Source organism: Piliocolobus tephrosceles, chromosome 1 (genome assembly GCF_002776525.5).
Source record: "Piliocolobus tephrosceles isolate RC106 chromosome 1, ASM277652v3, whole genome shotgun sequence".
NCBI lineage: Eukaryota > Metazoa > Chordata > Mammalia > Primates > Cercopithecidae > Piliocolobus > Piliocolobus tephrosceles.
This window is the reverse complement of record NC_045434.1, coordinates 88,558,605-88,579,408: the sequence shown is the minus strand read 5'-3', so window position 1 is coordinate 88,579,408 and position 20,804 is coordinate 88,558,605. Positions and strand designations below refer to the sequence as shown.

The window sequence follows — 20,804 nt, the reverse complement described above, 5'->3', positions numbered from 1 at the left end:
ACTAAAAATACACACATTTAGCTGGGTGTGGTGGCAGGCGCCTGTAATCCCAGCTACTTGGGAGGCTGAGGCAGGAGAATCACTTGAACCTGGGAGGCGGAGGCTGCAGTGAGTCGACATAGCGCCATTGCACTCCAGCCTGGGTGACAGAGCGAGAACTCCATCTAAAATAATTCACATGCAAGAAGCAAAGGTAGACAAGATAGAAGATGAATGACAGCAGCCCACAGGGGAGGACTGGGATAGTATCTCACTGAAAGATCCAGATTTGGGAGTATCGGGCTGAGAGAAACGAAATCACAATCTTAGTTTTATCATATTGTTAAAAGACTTTCAAGAAATAATACAAACTGGAGATAGTAGATACACAGGCTCCATTCTAAGAACAAAGTCTGTTAGAAGCAGGAACACTTGGACAAATGTGGGATGGGAGGGATGTCAGGCCTAGGTTAGAGTGGTGATCTCTCCCCACCCTTTAGGGCCTTTGGAGGTGGAAAAGGGATCCTGCCTGCTAGCACCACATTGGAAGGGATCATCTGGTCCAGAACCCCTATTTCTATCTACTAGGAGCTGGGGGGAGGAGCTAGACCAGAGACTTCGGATCAGGGTTCAACAATCAGGAAGACCCAGTTCCTGAGGAAACGACAGTTCAAGAAGGGTTGGGAAGAAGGCTGTCCTCTAAAGAAGACGTCCTCTGCATTCAATGGCCCCACAGCAACAGAGCAGCTCCTTGCCTTCCACACTGCCCACCTCGTAGTTGTAGTCCCAAGTAAGTTCTGTCCCAGCCCGGATTCTTCTGAAGAGGAAGAAAAAGGATGGTGTGTGGTGAAGACAGCAGATAACCCAGGCCCTTGGGGTTACTGAATATGTAGGTGAAGTTGGATCATGAATGGAGGAGGGGCCCTTGGAACTTCAGTGGTCCTTGCCCCTCCCCAGTCATCCCCTTTCCTGACTCCTTACTTGCTGGCAAAGAAGGCCACCCAGGGGAAGCGAAGATCATGGGTATCCACGAAGACATTCTGGACAAACAGGTTGGGGCTGCAACTGTGCTGTAGGTTTAAGGACAGGATCAAATAAGAGCCAGGGAAACTGAATCTGGCTTTGCAGGGAGAGTGAGAGTTGGAAGAAAAATGCTGTCTGACCCAGCCCATTATAACAGATGCTTTGAAAGAAAGCTACCTCTTTAAGATCCTTTGAGATCAAGAGTTTATAACAAGAAAAGGTGGGCTTATAGAGTATGTTAAAAGAAATCTGAAGACCATGGGATAATCCAGCATCTAGAGGTGGGGAGAGGGGTCTCACGTTGAGGTAGCGGCCCAGGTTGCCTTCAAGCTTGGCATCGATGATGTAGCAAGACTCCTCGCCATCGTAGAATTGGCGTGTGTTCTTACGAACAGGTACGCTCTCCCCCTTGTCCACAGAGGCCATGTTGGTTGATTTAATTGCAATCCCATGGGTTGATTTAAGAGCAAAGCCTCGGGTTGACTTTACTGCCACTTGACGCTTCATTGGACCTGGACAGGAGGGAGAATGGGGTCAGGACCCATCCCAACTCACGAATGGACATTCTACCCCTGTTTCTCTCCCAACATTGCAGCTGAGAAACATCAATAAGCTGGAACTCAAAGATCCTAAGTGGCAGTTTTTTTTCAAGCATAATTAGATCTGAGGAGAAAAGAGTAGCAAACCGGAAATGAGAGAGGATGTGTCAAAGAATAGTTTAGCTCGGAGTCAGAAAGCCCTCCCAGAGATGCTCCAATTCTTAGGATCTGAATTTTTACCCGCTACTTCTTTAGCTTCCTTAAAAAATGCTCTATCCCGAGTTTCTTACTATTTCTTCCCACCATTCCCAAAATTTTTCCAGGCTACCAGTCATGTTCTTCTTGTCCTCAAAGTCATCCCCGTCAGAGCCAGAGGAGATGGTCTGGATATCATCACTGTCAACCGCTGTAGCTGAAGTCTGACCAGCAGTGGGCTTTCGGCTGGTCCCACTTTCCCCCTCACTTTCTGTGCTGCTGGACAGTGTCAGGACATCCTGGGGAAGCAGGAGGGTAAGAAGGAAGAGAAGTAAATGGGAAGGGCTCCTTAAAGTCCTTGCTGTTACCCATGGTCTAGTAGGAAGGGGCAATGGCAAGAGGAGGATTAGATGCTGGATGAAAGAAAATAAGGCAGGAAGTCAAGGCTAAAGAAGTAGGAGAAGACCTAACGGTAATTATAGTGAAGGACTTGATGAGGTGACAATGGCCCGTGTTCCTTTATTAGACTCAGAAGCTTGAGAAGGTCACTTACATCAGGGTTGGACTGAGCAGAAGCCATGAGTCGTCGGCTTTGATGCATACTAGTCTTACTAGGTGGGCGGCGAAGTCCTTCAGGCTTCACGGGAGAAGGATTGTAACCGTAGTTTCGAGAGCTTTCAGTAACTCTGATGGGAGGGGAAGGAATGAGGCCAACAGGTTACTGGCTGTTTCTTAGGCTTCTAGCCTAGATTTGAGAGAAGGCAGATTTGGAAACAGGTCAAAAAGGCACTGGGCCGGACGCGGCAGCTAATGCCTGTAATCCCAGCACTTTGGGAGGCTGAGGATCCCCTTTGGGAGCATCGCTTGAGCCCAGGAGTTCAAGACCAGTCTGGGAAACATGGTGAAACCCTGTGTCTACAAAAAATAGAAAAACTAGCCAGGCATGGTGGTGCATGCGTGTAGTCCCAGCTACTAGGGAGGCTGAGGTGGCAGAATCTCTTGAGCCTGGGAGGGGGAAGTTGCAATGAGCTGAGATTACGCCAATGCACTCAGCCTGGGTGACAAAGCAAGACTCTTCTCAAAACAAAACAAAACAAACGAACAAAAGGCACTTACACTGACATCTTGTTTCGGTCGTCAGGGTCCTGGAAAAGAACAAGTGAAGGGTTAAATGCTTTCACAGCCTAAAGTAACAAGTCCAATAATCAGACTTCAAATGACCTCCAAAGATAACATCAGCCAGTGACAGGTACACATTCTAAAGTGGGGTGGGTACACCGCTCTGCAACTTGACAGCAATCTTCACTACACTCCGTGGCTGGAGCCTTTAAGCCTTCTCAGTGATGGGGCTTAATGCTCACGGAAAACACCACGAGCAAGCTTACAGCAACCAGGGACAGTTTTACCATCTGTAATGTGGAAAGCATCAACATCACCAAAGAGATACTTAAAATCAATTATTGTTTCTCTACTTTAGTAAAAGTAAACAATGATGTGAATAACTTGAAACAGCATTTAACATTAAAAAATCACTTATGAATCTTTTTTTTTTGAGACTGAGTCTCGCTTTGTCGCCCAGGCTGGAGTGCAGTGACCGGATCTCAGCTCACTGCAAGCTCCGCCTCCTGGGTTCCCGCCATTCTCCTGCCTCAGCCTCCCAAGTAGCTGGAACTACAGGCGCCCGCCACCTCGCCCGGCTAGTTTTTTGTATTTTTTAGTAGAGACGGGGTTTCACCATGTTAGCCAGGTTGGTCTCGATCTCCTGACCTCGTGATCCGCCCGTCTCAGTCTCCCAAAGTGCTGGGATTACAGGCTTGAGCCACCGCCCCTGGCCGAATCTTTCATTTTGGAATTAATCAGACACTTGTCCACCCTCTACCACCAGGCATGTGGATTTTAAAATAATTTTTTTTTTTTTTTTTTTTTGAGACAGTCTCGTTCTGTTACTCAGGCTAGAGTGCAGTGGTGCGATTTCGGCTCACTGTACCTCTGCCCCCAGGGTTCAAGTGATTCTCCTGCCTCAGCCTCCCAAGTAGCTGGAAATACAGGCATGCACCACCACGCCTGGCTAATTTTTGTATTTTTTAGTAGAGACAGAGTTTCACCATGTTGGCCAGGATGGTCTCCAACTCCTGACCTTCAAGTTATCCACCTGCCTCGGCCTCCGAAAGTGCTGGGATTACAGGCGTGAGCCACCGTGCCCGGCCAATAATTTGGTTCTTTAAACAAACGCTAGGAATGTGCTAATTAGGGGGAGAGATAACAAGGTGGCCACAGAAATATCCATCAAGTAGAATAATCTATATGCAAAGACTCATGGTGAGACTGCATTGTTTGTTACCGCACCAAAGTTAAAGCCATAGCTCTCAGAGTTTTCTGCCACTACTTACCTCTTTCTTGGCCTGCTTGATGTCTCCCTCATCCTTGATGCCTAGTCCAGAGGTGGAAGCCTTTTCAGCCTCCATTCGGCTTCCCCCAGCCCGGCCCTCCCCCCCTTCATTAGTCTTAAAGGATGAATGGCTATCAGAGTCAGCAAAACCACCTTCACTGACACTATTGCAGCTCAACCATGAGGCCACCTTGTTCTTGGGTGTCTCTTCAGAGGAAGGTGGATTGCAGCCACCTACAGGGATTGAGGGAGGAACAGGAATATGTAGGGGTCCAAGATCTGGGGGGTGGGAGTCCTTGGAAGTTGTCTCAGAGAGTCCGTTCTCTTTCTGGCCCCGGGTCTGTCTCCGGGTAGCATAGCTCCGCCACACTGAACTGGTGCTGAAGTCCTCATCCTTACAGAAGTTATCATCTGAGCTATCATCATTGGACTCTTCAGGGTCCTCTGTACCGCTGTTGCCATCTTCCTGGTCCTTCAAGTCTACACCACTGCTGTCAGAGGAACAGGGGGCATCACTCTCATATCCTTCTTTGAAGTTCTCCACGCTCTCGATATGGTCCAGATTTGCAAAGTACTCATCACCCATTTCCAGACCCTCCTTGTCTGCAAAGTCATCTGTCAGGATTTTGCCTGAGAATGAAGAGAATTAAAGGCCTTCTAGGGTTATGGGGACCTATTAGTTTTTTTTTTTTTTTTTTTCCAGATGAAGTCTTGCTCTGTCACCCAGGCTGGAGTACAGTGGTGCGATCTCGGCTCACTGCAACCTCTGCCTCCCGGGTTCGAGCAATTCTCCTGCCTTACCCTCCTGATGGGACTACAGGTGCACACCACCACACCTGGCTAATTTTTTTTGGTATTTTTAGTAGAGACAGGGTTTCACCATGTTGGCCAGGTTGGTCTCGAACTCCTGACCTCAGGTGATCTGCCCGCCTCAGCCTCCCAGTGTTGGGATTACAGGTGTGAGCCACTGCACCCGGCCATGGGGACCTATTAGAAAGAATAAGGGTCATTCCATCAATACCCGCTCTACCAGCATAGAGTCCAAAAGCCTCCATTCTGGTCTCTCATTTCTGTTTTTTCTGTTTTTGAGTTAGAGTTTCACTTTTGTCGCCCAGGCTGGAGGGCAGTGGCATGATCTCGGCTCACTGCAACCTCTGCCTCAAGGGTTCAAGCGATTCTCCTGCCTCAGCCTCCCAAGTAGCTGGGATTACAGGCGTCCACCACCACACCTGGCTAATTTTTGTATTTTTAGTAGAGATGGGCGTTTCAACCATGCAGGCCAGGCTGGTCTCCAACTCCTGACCTCAGGTGATCCATCCACTTCGGCCTCCCAAAGTTTTGGGATTACAGGCGTGAGCCACCATGCCCGGCCCAGTGTTTCTTTGATAATACCTCCCTTTGTATCTTAACTATGAAAGTATGGAGAACTTACTGTCATTTTAAATCTTGCCCTTTCTGTCTTTCCATTTCTTCTACTTTATCGAAAGAGAGTACTGGGCTATGCTGAAAGATCTCTGAGTGGAGTGACATGGAAGAAAATGATACACTGGACTCTATAATCATGTCTGTCCTCTGAAATATCACCATGTCCAAAATTTCATCCCTTTTTTCTCTTCTTTGTGAAACACTTGTGTCCCTCTCTGGTCTAGCTAGACAGGTACATCACTCATCACGTTCTTTGTAGAAGTCCCTGGCCACCTCTTACTCCAGTTCACATGTCAAGCACTTTCTTCTTATGTTCAATTTGTCTCTGCTTCAATTCCCTACCATGTCCCAATCTCAGGAAACAACCCTTATATTTTATCACCAACCTGCATAAATACAGACAAAAGAGCCTTTGGCAATGTCATCCAAGCAGCGGATACCCCAGCCCTTGTTCTGCGTCTTGAATAGCTGTAGCCGAACTTGTAGTCCATGTTGTACCAACCGGTTTGTGCACATGTTTGGGTCACATTTGCAGCGTTTGTTACACTCATATACCCTGGGAGGAGGTTAGGATAAAATCAATCACGATATGATCACTAGAGCACAATACATCCATAAAACTGTTGTAATTCTTAAGCTATTATCATTTATAATGTGTTGTAAAGATTAAAAATTAGGTAATGATCTAAGTGAGTGGATCTATTCAACTATCTACGCTCTTTGATTCATTTGGAAATACAGCCCAAGGAAAAAATTTAGAGGGTAGAGAAAGATTTAAAGATGTCTATAGCAATACAGCTCATAAAAGTGAATGCTAGAGTGCCTAACAACTGGAGAAAAGCTAAGCAAACTATAGTGGGAATACAGATTACAGAGCCATTAAAATAAGCACTATATGGACTGTCAACTTATAGAAGTAGATAAAGACATGTGAGAATAAAGACAAAATAAAGACGTGAGAAATTTCAGGTGAGGTTTCTTACTAATAACAGCAATAATAATAATAATAATAGTAATAACAAAAATAAATAAATGTGAGAAAAACAGAGGCCAACATAACACATACGAAAGGGAATAAAGAGATAGGAGGAATTGTGACTAATGTTCATGGTAAAGTTGATTTTCATTCTTTTATTCAGTAAACATTTATTAAACACCAAGGGCTCTACCAAACACTGGAAACATAACAATGAAAAAGGTCATGGGCCTGGTGGCTCATGCCTGTAATCCCAGCACTTTGGGAGGCCAAGATGGGCAGATCACGAGGTCAGGAGATTGAGACCATCCTGGCTAACACGGTAAAACCCCGTCTCTAATAAAAATTTAAAAATTAGCTGGGTGTGGTGGCATGCGTCTGTAGTCCCAGCTACTTGGGAGGCTGAGGCAGGAGAATTCCTTGAACCCGGCAGGTGGAGGTTGCAGTGAGCGGAAATCGCGCCACTGCACTCCAACCTGGGAGACGGGGTGAGACTGTCTCAAAAAAAAAGAAAAAGAAAAAGAAAAAAGGTCATAATTTCTACCCTTGGGCAGCTCATATATATATATATATTTTTTTGAGACCGAGTCTCGCTCTTGTTGCCCAGGCTGGAGTGCAATGGCGTGATCTCAGCTCACCACAACCTCTGCCTCACGTGTTCAAGTCATTCTCCTGAATCAGCCTCCCAAGTAGCTGGGATTATTACAGGCATGCACCACCATGCCTGGCTTATTTTGTATTTTTAGTAGAGTTGGGGTTTCTCCATGTTGATCAGGCTGTTCTCGAATTCCCGACCTCATGTCATCTGCCTACCTTGGCCAACCAAAGTGCTGAGATTACAGGCGTGAGCCACTGCGCCCGGCCCAGGGGAGCTCATATTCTATCTAATTTAAGAATTTGGGCCAGGCGCAGTGGCTCATGCCTGTAATCCCAGCTATTCAGGAGGCTGAGGTGAGAAGATCACTTGAGCCCAGGAGTTCGAGGTTGCAGTGAGCTATGATCACACCACTGCGCTCCAGCCTGAATGACAAAGCAAGTCCATCCCATCTCTGAAAAAGAAAAAAAAAAATTTAATTATTTTTAAACAACCATTAAAGGTAATCAGAGGGATCTAGCACATACCAACATTAAAGGAAGATAACACAGTTATACTAAGAAAACTAATTGTTTCAGGTAACAACCTTTTTGCTCCATATGATTTGCCCAGTGTTAGAATTTTACTTATTTTCTTGGTATGCAAAATTGATTGGAGAAATTTACTTTTGGAAATGATTCAACAGCTCAGTTATTTCATGATTTTAGTCACATCCCTCCACATAAAGATGGTAAGAGCAGCTTCTACTTAATAAGCATATACTTTGTGTTTGGCATTATATGAAAGCCTTATATATACATTTTCACATTCTCTCCTTAAAGCTATGCTAATACAGATGGCGTTTTATCTTTTTGAGACAGTCTCGCTTTGTCGCCCAACCTCTGCCTCCTGGGTTCAAGTGATTCTCCTGCCTCAGCCTCCCGAGTGGCTGGGACTACAGGTGCATGCCACCATACCCAGCTAAGTTTTGTATTGGAGACAGGGTTTTACCATGTTGGCCAGGCTGGTCTTGAACTCCTGACCTCAAGTGATCCACCTGTTTTGGCCTCCAATTTTTTTTTTTTTTTTTTGAGACATGGTCTTGCTCTGTCACCCAGACTATATAGTTCAGTGGCACAAACACAGCTCACTGCAGCCTTGACCTCCTGGGCTCAAGTAATCCTCCTGCCTCAGTCTCCTAAGTAGCTGGGACCACAGCTGTGTGCCACCATGCCCAGTTAATTTTTAAATTTTTTTTGTACAGACGAGGTCTCATCATGTTGCCCAAGCAAATCTGGAACTACTGGACTCAAGCCATCCTCCCACCATGGCCTCCCAAAGTGGTGGGATTACAGGTGTGAGCCATCATGTCTAGCTTTTTTTCTTCTTCTAACTTTAAAAAAGATTATTTCCCATGTCGGTAATCCTAGCACTTTGGGAGCGAGACTCCATAGCAAAAAAAAAAAAAAAAAAAGATTATTTCCCTGGTGGTCTAGTGGGTAGAGGGGAAAAAAAGATTATTGGAATGTAATATACACAGAGGAAAGTACACATAAGTCTATAGATCAATGAATTTTACAAACTCAGCATACCATGTAACCTGCACCAGATCCAGAAACAACTTTGTTAGATCCTTTAAAACCCCACTGGGGACATGGCTTCCTTCATTATTTTGGGACCTATTGGCCCTTTCAGTTCAGAAACACAGACCCTTCAATTATGGGACACTTTCTGAATTATTTCACTGATGCTTTTCTCCTCCCTGTTCTGTTAATTATGTATCTTGATCACTAGGTTTAATAGTTCACGTGTTTATATATACCAATTAACCATGCTATACTCCACTCTTTTGTTGTCCTCTTCCTCTTTTAGAGATGAGTCACGCTCTGTCACCCCAGGCTAGTGTTTATGTTAATATCCTGTGTTTACAGTTGATCAAAAAAGATCAGCTTAGTAGGGGCAGGGCTGGAATTTGAACTCAGGTGTAATCATTACCACATGAAACCTTTACAGTAGCTATACTGAGTATCATTCATTCATTCCACAAAATTTAAGTGGTTACTATTTTTGTGTGTGTGTGTGTGTGGCAGAGTCTAACTCTGTTGCCCAGGCCAGAGTGCAGTGGTGGGATCTTAGCTCACTGCAACCTCCACCTTGCGGGTTCAAGTGATTCTCCTGCCTCAGCCTCTGGAGTAGCTGGGATTATAGGCGCCTGCCACTGTGCATGGCTAATTTTTGTATTTTTAGTACGGGGCGGGGGAGGGTTTCAACATTTTGGTCAGGCTGATCTCAAACTCCTGACCTCGTAATCCACCTGCCTGGGCCTCCCAAAGTGCTGGGATTACAGGTGTGAGCCACTGCGCCTGGCAAATTTTTTTTTTTTTTTTAAGACGAAGTCTCCTTCTGTCACCCAGGCTGAGTGCAATGGTGCAATCTTGGCTCACTGGAACCTCTGCCTCCCAGGTTCAACTGATTCTCCTCAGCCTTCTGAGTAGCTGGCACTACAGGCACGCGCCAGTACGCCTGGCTAATTTTTTGTACTTTATTAGCAGGGTTTCACCATGTTGGCTAGGCTGGTCTCGAACTCCTGACCTCAAGTGATCTGCCCACCTCGGCCTCCCAAAGTGTTGGGATTACAGGCCTCAGCCACTGCACCTGGCCTAAGTGCTTACTATGTGCCAGGCATTGGGTAAACTGGTGATACAATGGTTAGCAAGACAGACAAAGAGCCACATAAGACCCCTGCCTTCATGAAGGAGCTTATATTATAATGGAAAAGAAGAAAAACACATCAACAAAAGTTGTCATAAATGCTATAAAGAACACAAACATGGTGCTCAATGAGAGAATTAAGGGAGTAAAATGACCTAGTTTTAAAGTGGTCAGGGAAGGTCTCTCTGAGGAGGTGACTTTACAGCTGAAAGCTCAAGGTTAAAGAAGATAGCCACACAAAGAAAAGTGGAAGGATGCCAAGAAGAGGGCATAGTATGTGCAAGTCTCCAGAGGCAGGCTGGAAAACACTGGTGGAACTGGATCTAGGAACTGAAAAATATCAGTGTGGTTGCAACAACTTTGGAGGGAGATAGGAAAGGGCCAGATATATAACCTAAGGTTAAGAGTCAGAATAAAATCCAAACAGCAGTGGGACTACATTATAGAGTTTTAAGCAGGGGAGTGACATATTATTTGTGATTATTTGAAAATATTTTTATGAAAAGTTTCAAACATGTAAAAAAGATACCATGAACACTCATGTACCACCCAGCATTATCAAATCTAAACACTACTGTTAGATTCAAAATTTTGTTATTAAAACATACATGATATAGCAATGCAACTAAAGTTAACAACTGTTTATTCCTTTGTTTAGTTTGTAATCAGCAAAATTCATCCTATGATCTCCCCAGTAGTCTCGATCTCCTCTGAATGTATTCAGGCACCTCAGGTTTTCTGTTAAACCAATTTTCCTGAAGAAGTCGTTCCTGCAGCATCTGACCTGCTCTTGCAGTGGCTCTTTTCTATCCCTAGTACACAGCCTGGAAGCTTCTTTCACTGCACTGCCACATGTCTTCCACTTTCCTGGCTTTCCCTTTCATTTTTGCAAATATTTCCAGAAACTTTCTGAGAAGGGGAATGATGAAAAACTTTGAGGTACTGCATGTCCAAAAAAATGTCTTTAGCCCTACTGTAACACCAAATTGATAGTTTGCCCGAGTTTAAAATTCCAGGTTGGAAATAATTTTCCCTTAGAATTCTGAACAGATTCCTCAATTGCTATCTAGCTTCTAGTGTTACTTTCAGGGAAGGCTGAAGTCATTTCAAGTCTATTTTTTAATGTGTTCTGTATCTCTTCTCTGGAAGCTTTTAGGATTTTTTTTCCCCTCAGTGTTCTGACATTTTATGATAATGTGTCTAAATGGGAATCTACCTTTATCCTTCATTATTTTGGGACCTAATTGGTCCTTTCAATTCAGAAACACAGACCCTTCAATTATGGGACACTTTCTGAATTATTTCACTGATGCTTTTCTCCTCCCTGTTTTGTTAATTACGTATCTTGATCACTAGGTTTATTAGTTCATGTGTTTATATATACCAATTTACCATGCTATACTCCACTCTTTTGTTGTCCTCTTCTTTTAGAGATGAGTCACGCTCTGTCACCCCAGGCTAGAGTGTAGTGGCGTGATCATAGCTCACTGCAGCCTTGAACTACTGGGCTCAAGTGATTTTTCTGCCTCTGCCTCTCAAGTGGCTGGGACTACAGGCATGCACCCACCATGCCCGGCTAATTTTTAAAAAATTTAGGCCAGGCACGGTGGCTCACGCCTGTAATCCCAGCACTTTGAGAGGCTGGGGCGGGCAGATCACAAGGTCAGGAAATCAAGACCATCCTGGCTAACATGGTGAAACCTTGTCTCTACTAAAAATACAAAAAATTAGCCAGGCATGGTGGCGGTGCCTGTAGTCCCAGTTACTCACTTGGGAGGCTGAAGCAGGAGAATGGCGTGAACTCGGGAGGTGGAGCTTGCAGTGAGCTGAGATCATGCCACTGCACTCCAGCCTGGGCACAAAGGGAGACCTTTATCTCAAAAAAAAAAAAAAAAAAATTTATTTTTAAATTATTATTTTTTTGAGACAGAGTCTTGTTGTGTTGCCCAGGATGGAGTGCAGTGGTGCAATCTCAGCTTACTGTAACCTCTGCCTTCCAGGTCCAAGCGATTCTCCTGCCTCAGCCTCCCAAATAGCTGAGATTACAGGTGTGTGTGATCACGCTTGGCTAATTTTTGTATTTTTAGTACAGATGGGGTTTCACCAAGTTGACCAGGCTGGTCTTGAACTCCTGACCTAAGGGATGCACCCACCTTGGCCTCCCAAGGTGCTGGGATTACAGGCATGAGTCACTGTGCCTGGCCAACCATTTTTTTTTTGAGATATAATTTCACTCTTCTTGCCCAGGCTGGAGTGCAATGGTGCAGTCTTGGCTCACTGCAACCTCCTCCTCCTGGGTTCAAGTGATTCTCCTGTCTCAGCCTCCCAAGTAGCTGGGATTATAGGTGCTCGCCACCATCCCTGGCTAGTTTTTGTATTTCAGGAGTAAGCCCTGGGTCACCATATTGACCAGGCTGGTCTTGAACTCCTGACCTCAAGCAATCTGCCTGCCTCGGCCTCGCAAAGTGCTGGGATTACAAGTGTGAGCCACCACTCCTGGCCCCAGCAATTTTTTTTTTTTAGACACAGGGTCTTATTATGTTGCCCAGTCTGGTCTCAAACTCCAGGCCTCAAGCAATCCTTCAGCCTTGCCCTCCTCAGTAGCTGTCCTCCACCTCATGCCGGTTCTACCTCCTCTGCTCAACCTTTAAATGTTGGCGGACCCAGGGCTTACTCCTGAGCCGCCTTCTCTATTATCAACATCGTGTCTAGGTGAACTCATACAGGCTTTAAATATCATTCCGGTGCTGATGATTCCTAAATTTTTATATCCACCTCTTACACTTCTCTCCAGAAATCCCAGTGCCTTCTTGACGTTTCTACTTGGATTGCCTGACAGGCATTTCAAACTTAACATGGCCAAAACAAAAACTGAATTTCACTCAAACCTACTACTCCTTTGGTCTTCCATCTCAGTAAAAAGCACCAAAAATCACTTAGATGCTCAAGCCAAAAATTTAGGAATTGTCTTTGATTCTACTTTTTCCCCCCACTCCACAATCTATCCAATTCTGTAGATCTACCTATTAATGCATCCCAAATCTATCCTTCTTACCTCTACTGTCACCTCCATTCTATTGCAAGCCATAGCTACAACCATGTCTTTCTCTGCTATACTCCTATAATGATCTCCTAATTGGTCTTCCAAAATCTACTTTTGCCATCCTAAGACCTATGATCTACAAAGAAGCCAGAGTAATCTGAAAAAGGTAGGTCATATCACTTGGCTGCTTAAAATTCTCTAAGAGCACCATGAATTTGATTCTAACTTTTCTTTTTTCTTTCTTTCTTTTTTTTTTTTTTAAGGCAGAGTCTCGCTCTTGTCACCCAGGCTGGAGTGCACTAGCACGATCTCAGCTCACTGCAACCTCTGCCTCCTGGGTTCAAGCGATTCTCCTGCTTCACTCTCCTGAGTAGCTGGGACTGCAGGCGCCCACCACCACACTTGGCTAATTTTTGTATTTTTAGTAGAGACAGGCTTTCACCATGTTGGCCAGGCTGGTCTCAAACTCCTGACCTCAGGTGATCCACCTACCTTGGCAACCGAAAGTGCTGGGATTACAGGTGTGAGCCACTGTATCAGTCTGATTCTAACATTTTTCATTCTGGTTGATAAAGCCCTATGTAATCAGGTCCCTGCCTACTTCTCTCTGAACACATTTCACTTACAAGAGTAAATCATAATCTGTTAAGACATTCATTTAGCTATGAAATTAAGATAATCTTTTTTTGCAACAGAAAATTGCTAGACACTCTTCAATCATCCTATGTCTTCATTTCAAGGAAAGCCCAAGAAAAAAAGTGTTTGGGAAGTCAGGAAATAAGATCTAATTAATAAAATGCCTCTTCTGGTATTCTATTTTTGGTTCCAATTTTTAGATTTCTGATGATTTCTATAAGCAGAGAAAAACAAGAACATGCTCCTCAGTCTCTCTGAGATATTGTGCCATTCCTTGACCACTTACCCTGTGGGTAGACACTCTTCTAGTCTCTTGTACTGGTAGCCAGAGTTAGGGTTGATTTGGCCTCCTGGGGTACAGGCTGTAGCCTGGATAGTTAGTTGATGGCAGGCACACTTGGACCTATATGACAGAGAGAAATAAAGGAAAGGAGCGGGGGGGATCAGAGAACAAAATAACACAATACACATGTACCCAGGGTTGCTCAGTGTGGCCATGTCAGACTCCAGTCTCCCTACCTCATAGCTTTCATGGAGGCCTTATAGCAGGAGTTCCAGGTGAGGGAGGAGGTAAAGGAAGATGGGGAAAGCAGTACAGATACAAGGGAAAGGAAGAGGTGAAAAGGAAGACAACCATAACAAAGTTGGAAGCAGGGGCAGCAATTCTCCCCACCAACTCACTTGTCCCGACACCCATCCTTGCAGTCACAGCCAACCAGAAACTCAGGGCCTGTGTTAATGAAAACGCCCTTGCCCGGGATACGTTCCTTGCTGTAGGCCACCTGGGGTGGAGGGGTTGTGTCAATCTCATTGACACAGGATAGGGGAACATCTTCCTTCCCATAGGTGATGTCCAAAATATAGTAAAAAGGCTTATAGGGCTGAAACTTTCGGTCCACAAGAACATATGGATCCAAACAGAACATCTCCAGGAAGAGGAAGTCACAGCCAGTCTCGAAAAGGTAGCGTTCGATCTCCTGCATTGTCCGAAGGCAAAGACCACAAGGTGTCTTATAGATAACATGAAAGCCCATCTTGCGGTTAACTCGACGCCGGGCTGTCATCCGCCGGAAGTCATATAGTAATGGGACAAGCAGAGGGTTCTTGCCCCGGTACTGCTCATTCCTCATAGGTCTGACTCGAGACAGACAGGTATAGCTGCAGACATGAGGTAAGTAGAAAAGCTTCTCCATGGGAGCACGGTAGGAGGGCTCTGCTGGGGCCCGCTCCAGCATGCCATGGAAGGCTGGGGGTGCTGGAGGGGCTGGGGGTGCTGAGGGTGCTGGGGCAGAGGCTGTGGAGCCTAAAGGTGATCTGCAAATGAGATGCAAGTGATCAGATCAGAAGGCAACAGGACTTCTGTTGTATAATTAACCCTCCAGGTAGCTAAGCCATTTCTCTCATCTTTCAAGCAGCTGTGCTCCTGAAGATAAAGATGATTCAAGAAAGATCTTCCCTTGCCCTACCAAAGCTGGACAACGAAAATCCCTGGTTACTCTTCACTGACTGATAACATCTCTATTTCTTTTTTTTTTTTTGAGATGGAGGTTTGCTCTTTTTGCCCAGGCTGGAGTACAATGGCATGATCTTGGCTCACCGCAACCTCCGCCTCCCGGGTTCAAGCAATTTTCCTGCTTCAGCCTCCCAAGTAGCTGGGATTACAGGCATGCACCACCATGCCCAGCTAATTTTGTACTTTTTAGTAGAGACAGGGTTTCTCCATGTTGGCCAGGCTGGTCTCAAACTCCTGACCTCAGGTGATCCGCCCGGCTCGGCCTCCCAAAGTGCTGGGATTACAGGCGTGAGCTACTACTGCGCCTGGCCTAACATCCCTATTTCAACAGTATACCTTTTCCTAAAATGTATTTGCCTGTGAATTATGGAAGTAGAGTCCAGTCTTCTACCAATATATTTTTTGTCTGCTGTGTGTTCCAGAAATGTCCTTACTAACTCCCAGGATTCAAGGAAAGAGGCTGTGGTGTTTCCTTTCTATTTTAGCAATGATGGATCCATGTTCAACAAGAAGTTTTAACAAATGGCTCTCTGATGATACCACATTTCTAAGCACCCAGCTTCCGATTCAATTATTCTTACTTTCTATTTCTTAGAAACTTCTATGGGTAAAGCTTCCTTTTCAAGTCCAAACTCCTCACCATCATAAACTTAAACTAAGCCCTTCAGAGCCAAGGAACCTTCCCCTACACAATGACCACTCATTGCTATCCTGCCTACAGAGAGCCTCAGATTTTCTCACCTATACGTCTGGTTGATCCCAGGTTTCCCACCAGAGACATTTTCACTGAGTGCAGGAGACGTAGGGGAGGAATGACCAGAGCCCACAGATCCTGGTCGGAAGGATGTGCTCTTTTTGGCTACCTGCTTCCGTGACTGGGCAAGCTGGCTTTCCAAGCTTCTAGGAGATTAGAGAAGAGGGCGTATAGTAAGGGATGTGGAAAATATAATATGAAAGAAACTGAAGAAAAAAGAAAGAATAACACTTACTCACTGTCACCTGCTTGGGGAGATAGAGGTGGAGCAGGTGGGAAAGGTGGGGCAGGTGGAGCTGTAGGCTGTGGGGGTTCCACTGGCTTGAACTGGGTTCCAGTACTGGTCAGATCCTGTGTGTACTGGACAACAGGGCCTTTGCTCCTCACAGCACCTATAGGAAAAAGGAATTGATCACTGAGAAGATGATAGCCATGATGCTTATATTCAGTCACACATCTGATCCTTAACTTATATAACATAAAAAGGCAGCAATGGCTGAGTGCGGTGGCTCATGCCTGTAATCCCAGCAGTTTGGGAGGTCGAGGCAGGCAGGTTGCTTGAGGTCATGAGTTTGATACCAGCCTGGCCAACATGGTGAAACCCTGTCTCTACTAAAAATACAAAAATTAGATGGGCATAGTGGTGCACATCTGTAATTCCAGCTGCTCAGGAGGTGCAGGACAATCAATTGAAACAAGGAGGTGGAGGTTGCAGTGAGGCGAGATCACGTCACTGTACTCCAGCCTGGGCAACAAAACAAGACTTTGTCTCAAAAAAAAAAAAAAAAAAAAAGCAAAGCAATGGACACATTCTGAGTAAATGCTTAGACTCTCAGTTCCTATTATTGACTGGCATGGATGCTGGCATATGTTGTTTTGACTTACATAATACTTTTTTTTATTAAAGTGAAAGCAAGTTTATTAAGAAAGTAAAGGCATAAAAGAATAGCAGTCGGGCGCAGTGGCTCATGCCTTTAGTCCCAGCACTTTGGGAGGCTGGGGTGGGCGGATCACCTGAGGTCAGGAGTTCAAGACCAGCCTGGCCAACATGGAGCAATCCTGTCTCTACTAAAAATACAAAACTTAGCTGGGCATGGTGGCAGGCGCTTGTAACCCTAATTACTTGGGAGGCTGACGCAGGAGAATTGCTGGAACCCAGGAGGCGGAGGTTGCAGTGAGCTGAGATGGTGCCACTGCACTCCAGCCTGGGTGAAAGAACCCAATTCCATCTCAAAAAAAAAAAAAAAAAATTGCTATTCCATCGGCAGGGTAGCTTCTTTTTTTTCTTTTTATAGACAATGTTCCACTTTGTTACTCAGGCTGGAGTGCAGCGGTCTGACCTTAGCTCATTGTAACCTCGAAATCCTGGGCTTCAAGTAATCCTCCTGCCTCAGCCTCCAGAGTAGCTAACACTACAGGTGCACAACACCACACTCAAGCTTTTTTCTTTTTCTTTTTTTCTTAAGAGATAGAGTCTTTCTATGTTGCCCAGACTGATCTCCAACTCCTGGCCTCAAGTGATCCTCCCACCTCAGCCTCCCAAAGTGCTGAGACTACAGACATGAGCCATCATGCTGGGCCTTAGATAAGACTTTATATCTTCCTATCTCAGATGATTTACCTGATTAATTATGATATACTTTGGGGGAATATTTTCAGAAATATATTCTTTAACCAACTAATTTTGGCAGGAAAAATCAACCAGAAAGTATGACAGTAATATTAGAAAAGAAAACCAAATCTGCTTTTTGTTTCTGAGACAGGGTCTCATGCTGTCCCCTAGGCTGGAGTGCGGTGGCACGATCTAGCTCACTGCAACCTTGACCTCCTGGCTTCAACTGATCCTCCCACCTCAACTTCTTGAGTAGCTTGGACTACAGCTTAATGCCACTGTGCCCAGCTAATTTTTGTGTTTTTTATAGAAACAGGGTTTCACCATGTTGCCCAGGCTGGTCTTGAATTCCTGAGCTCAAGCTAACCGCCTACCTGTCTCAGCCTCCTAAAGTGTTGGGATTATAGCTGTGAGCCACTGTGCCCGGCCAGGTCTGGGTTTTAAAGAAAACTGACTATATGCTGGATGTGGTAGCTCATGCTTGTAATGCTAGCACTTTGGGCAGCCGAAGCAGGTAGACAGCTTGAACCCAGGAGTTCAAGACCAGCCTGGGCAACATATCAAGCCCCTGAGTCTTTTAAAAAAAAAAAAAAAAAGAGAGAAAAAGAAAACTAACCATAGATAACACACAAAACTGACAATCTCATGTGGATAACAGAGGGTAACTACTATCACCCTAACTTAAAGCCAACTGTTTCAGATATTTTTGTGGTTGTTTAGAACAAATTAGAGCCACAGCATGTGGACGCAGCAGCACAAATTGATCACCACGATTGGAAACAACTCAGGGCACATATCCTGTTTCCAATGAGTAAGCAGTGTAACTGTGGTAAACCAAGGATAGCCATTCTATATAATCTCCTTTGCTGATTGGCCTATTTCTTCCTTCCTCCAGGTATCTTTCAGGACATACCCATATTTGGACGTGTCCTGAGCTGTCCTTGCTTCTTCTCTAGTGCAGAGGCTGAGGATGTTTTCATGCTGAACATGGGCTCCAGCCGTGTAGAGCCTCGATAGATCCACTCACATCTTTTGTCATCCTGGGGAATTGAGAGAATAGAAGAATGAAGGGAAATAGCTTAAAGGCTAGAATCTATCCTGTCCTGTGTAGAGGATATATACCATGTGTCACCTCTCGGAAACCTCCCTGATGAGCCTTAAATTCCTCATCTAGGCTGAGCACAGTGGCTCATGCCTGTAGCTTGTAATCCCAGCACTTTGGGAGGCTGAGGCAGGTGAATCACCTGAGGTCAGGAGTTCAAGACCAGCCTGACCAACATGGAGAAACCCTGTCTCTACTCAAAATACAAAATTAGCTGGGTGTGGTGGCGCATGCCTGTAATCACAGCTACTTGGGAGGCTGAGGCAGAATTGCTTGAACCAGGGAGGCGGAGGCTGTGGTGAGCTGAGATTGCGCCATTGTACTCCAGCCTGGGCAACAAAAGCAAAACTCCATCCACCCACCCTCCAAAAAATTCCTTATCTACTTAATAAAGTACGTGCCAGGCTCCATGGATCAGGTACACAACAATGAAAAATATATACTCTTTATTTAAGGAATTACAGTAGCAACAGGTATCTATACTGAGTATAAGAGGTGTGACAGCTGGGCACAATAGCTCACACCTATAATCCTGGTACGTCAGGAGGATGACGCAGACAGACTGCTTGAGCTCAGGAGTTCGAAACCAGTCTGGGCAACATGGCGAAACCCATCTCTACTAAAAATACAAAAATCAGCCAGGTGTGGTGGCATGCACTTGTAGTCACAGCTACTTGGGAGGTTGATGTGAGAGGACCACTTGAACCCTTGAGGTTGAGGCTGCAGTGAGCTGTGACTGCACCACTGCACTCCAGCCTGGGTGGCAGAGTGAGACTCTGTCTCAAAAAAACAAAACAAAACAAAACAAAAAACAGGCCAGGCCAGGTGTGGTGGCTCATGCCTGTAATCCCAGCACTTTGGGAGGACGAGGCAGGTGGATCACTTGAGGTCAGGAGCTCGGGACCAGCACATGTTGAGTTCAAACTAAAGGATAACTCAAGAATCTTTTTTTTTTTTTTTTTTGAGATGGAGTCTCGCTCTGTCGCCCAGGCTGGAGTGCAGTGGCCAGATCTCAGCTCACTGCAAGCTCCGCCCCCTGGGTTTACGCCATTCTCCTGCCTCAGCCTCCCGAATAGCTGGGACTACAGGCGCCCGCCACCTCGCCCGGCTAGTTTTTTGTATTTTTTAGTAGAGACGGGTTTTCACCATATTAGCCAGGATGGTCTCCATCTCCTGACCTCGTGATCTGCCCGTCTCGGCCTCCCAAAGTGCTGGGATTACAGGCTTGAGCCACTGTGCCCGGCCAAAAAAGTTTTTAAAACTTTTAAAAATAAGAAATATGATTCTAAGAAGGGAGAGAGAAGGGAGAAAAGGATGAGTACAAAGTATTTAAGAGTGAAACTGAACCTTGAAAGATAATCAGGACTCCTTGATACCTCTTCTTCATCCCACTATCCTACTAAAACCTTAACCCTGGAAAAATGGAATTGGCTGCCTTCTCTGTACCTACACACAATGTGAATACCCCTAAAGAAAAAAACAAATAAATCAAAACCATGCAGATTAGTATCATAATTCCGGTAATTTATTTTCAACAATGACCCACAGAGGAACAACAAAAAGGGCAAAGTAAAATTTGACCAAAAACAGTGAGAATACATAGGAGGATAAGAAAGAGGAAGGCTATGGAATAGCTGTAAAACCATCCTCATTACTGCTTCTTAAGTCCCCCCGACCAACCTCTGCCTCCAAAATTCTAGGGAAGAACAGTACCAGGAAGAGGATCCTGACTAGGCTGCCATCCACCTCCTCAACTCGGGACTTCCACCATGTGCCTTCCCACTCAGTCTTGATAAGCTGGCCACTCTTGAGCAGTACCATGGGGCGGTTGGGGTAGGCAGTTACATACTCCTCTATGAAGTCACGGCAGGAGATGTCTTCTATGTCCTCCCAAGTCTTTTTCACTGTTTCAAGGAAGAAGTAGAACTGAGAGGGCAGGTAGGACATGTCTTGATAGGGAAAAGGGTTGGCCAGGAGACATTTGATACTTTTTAAGTTGAAAAGGAAAGAAAAAGTAAAATCAGAACCTCGAGGGAAGCAAAACCAAGACCACCTAAGTAATAAACCTAATGTACAAATTGCACATACTTACAAATCAAGTAAATACTAAATAAATCATGTAAAATATAGGTGATTCACTTATTTTATACAAATGGATGCTTCTCCTTTGGAAAATTCAAGTGGAAATTCTTGCTCACTTGTTGATAAGTCTAATGGTAAATTTAAAAAGATCAGGTGGCATCATGAAATGAAAAAATTAGTCCTTCCTTCTCATTCTCTATCAGGTTTTTAAGAGACTCAGAATATGTTTACTGTCATGTTATGTGTAAAC

The 20,804-nt window shown here is 45.0% G+C and overlaps 1 protein-coding gene across 3 annotated transcripts in view; it reads right to left on the bottom strand.

Annotated features, from left to right (window-relative positions):
• Positions 1-305: 305 nt before the first annotated feature.
• The window catches only part of SETDB1 (SET domain bifurcated histone lysine methyltransferase 1), a 39,507-nt gene continuing 19,008 nt past the window's right edge, over positions 306-20,804 (bottom strand). The window contains exons 9-22 of one of the 3 annotated variants that reach the window (XM_023213640.3): positions 20,186-20,376; positions 18,284-18,410; positions 15,994-16,150; positions 15,746-15,904; positions 14,173-14,805; positions 13,778-13,894; positions 5,937-6,106; positions 4,127-4,755; positions 2,853-2,881; positions 2,290-2,422; positions 1,870-2,035; positions 1,303-1,514; positions 961-1,049; positions 306-796 (exon numbers count right to left, since the gene is read on the bottom strand). In XM_023213640.3, coding sequence (XP_023069408.1) covers positions 679-796; positions 961-1,049; positions 1,303-1,514; positions 1,870-2,035; positions 2,290-2,422; positions 2,853-2,881; positions 4,127-4,755; positions 5,937-6,106; positions 13,778-13,894; positions 14,173-14,805; positions 15,746-15,904; positions 15,994-16,150; positions 18,284-18,410; positions 20,186-20,376 — 2,930 coding nt within the window. In that variant the 3' untranslated portion in view covers positions 306-678. Of the gene's footprint in view, positions 797-960; positions 1,050-1,302; positions 1,515-1,869; positions 2,036-2,289; positions 2,423-2,852; positions 2,882-4,126; positions 4,756-5,936; positions 6,107-13,777; positions 13,895-14,172; positions 14,806-15,745; positions 15,905-15,993; positions 16,151-18,283; positions 18,411-19,975; positions 20,377-20,804 lie in introns of those variants that run through there. The other 2 variants (XM_023213641.3, XM_023213642.2) reach the window with 2 other exon arrangements.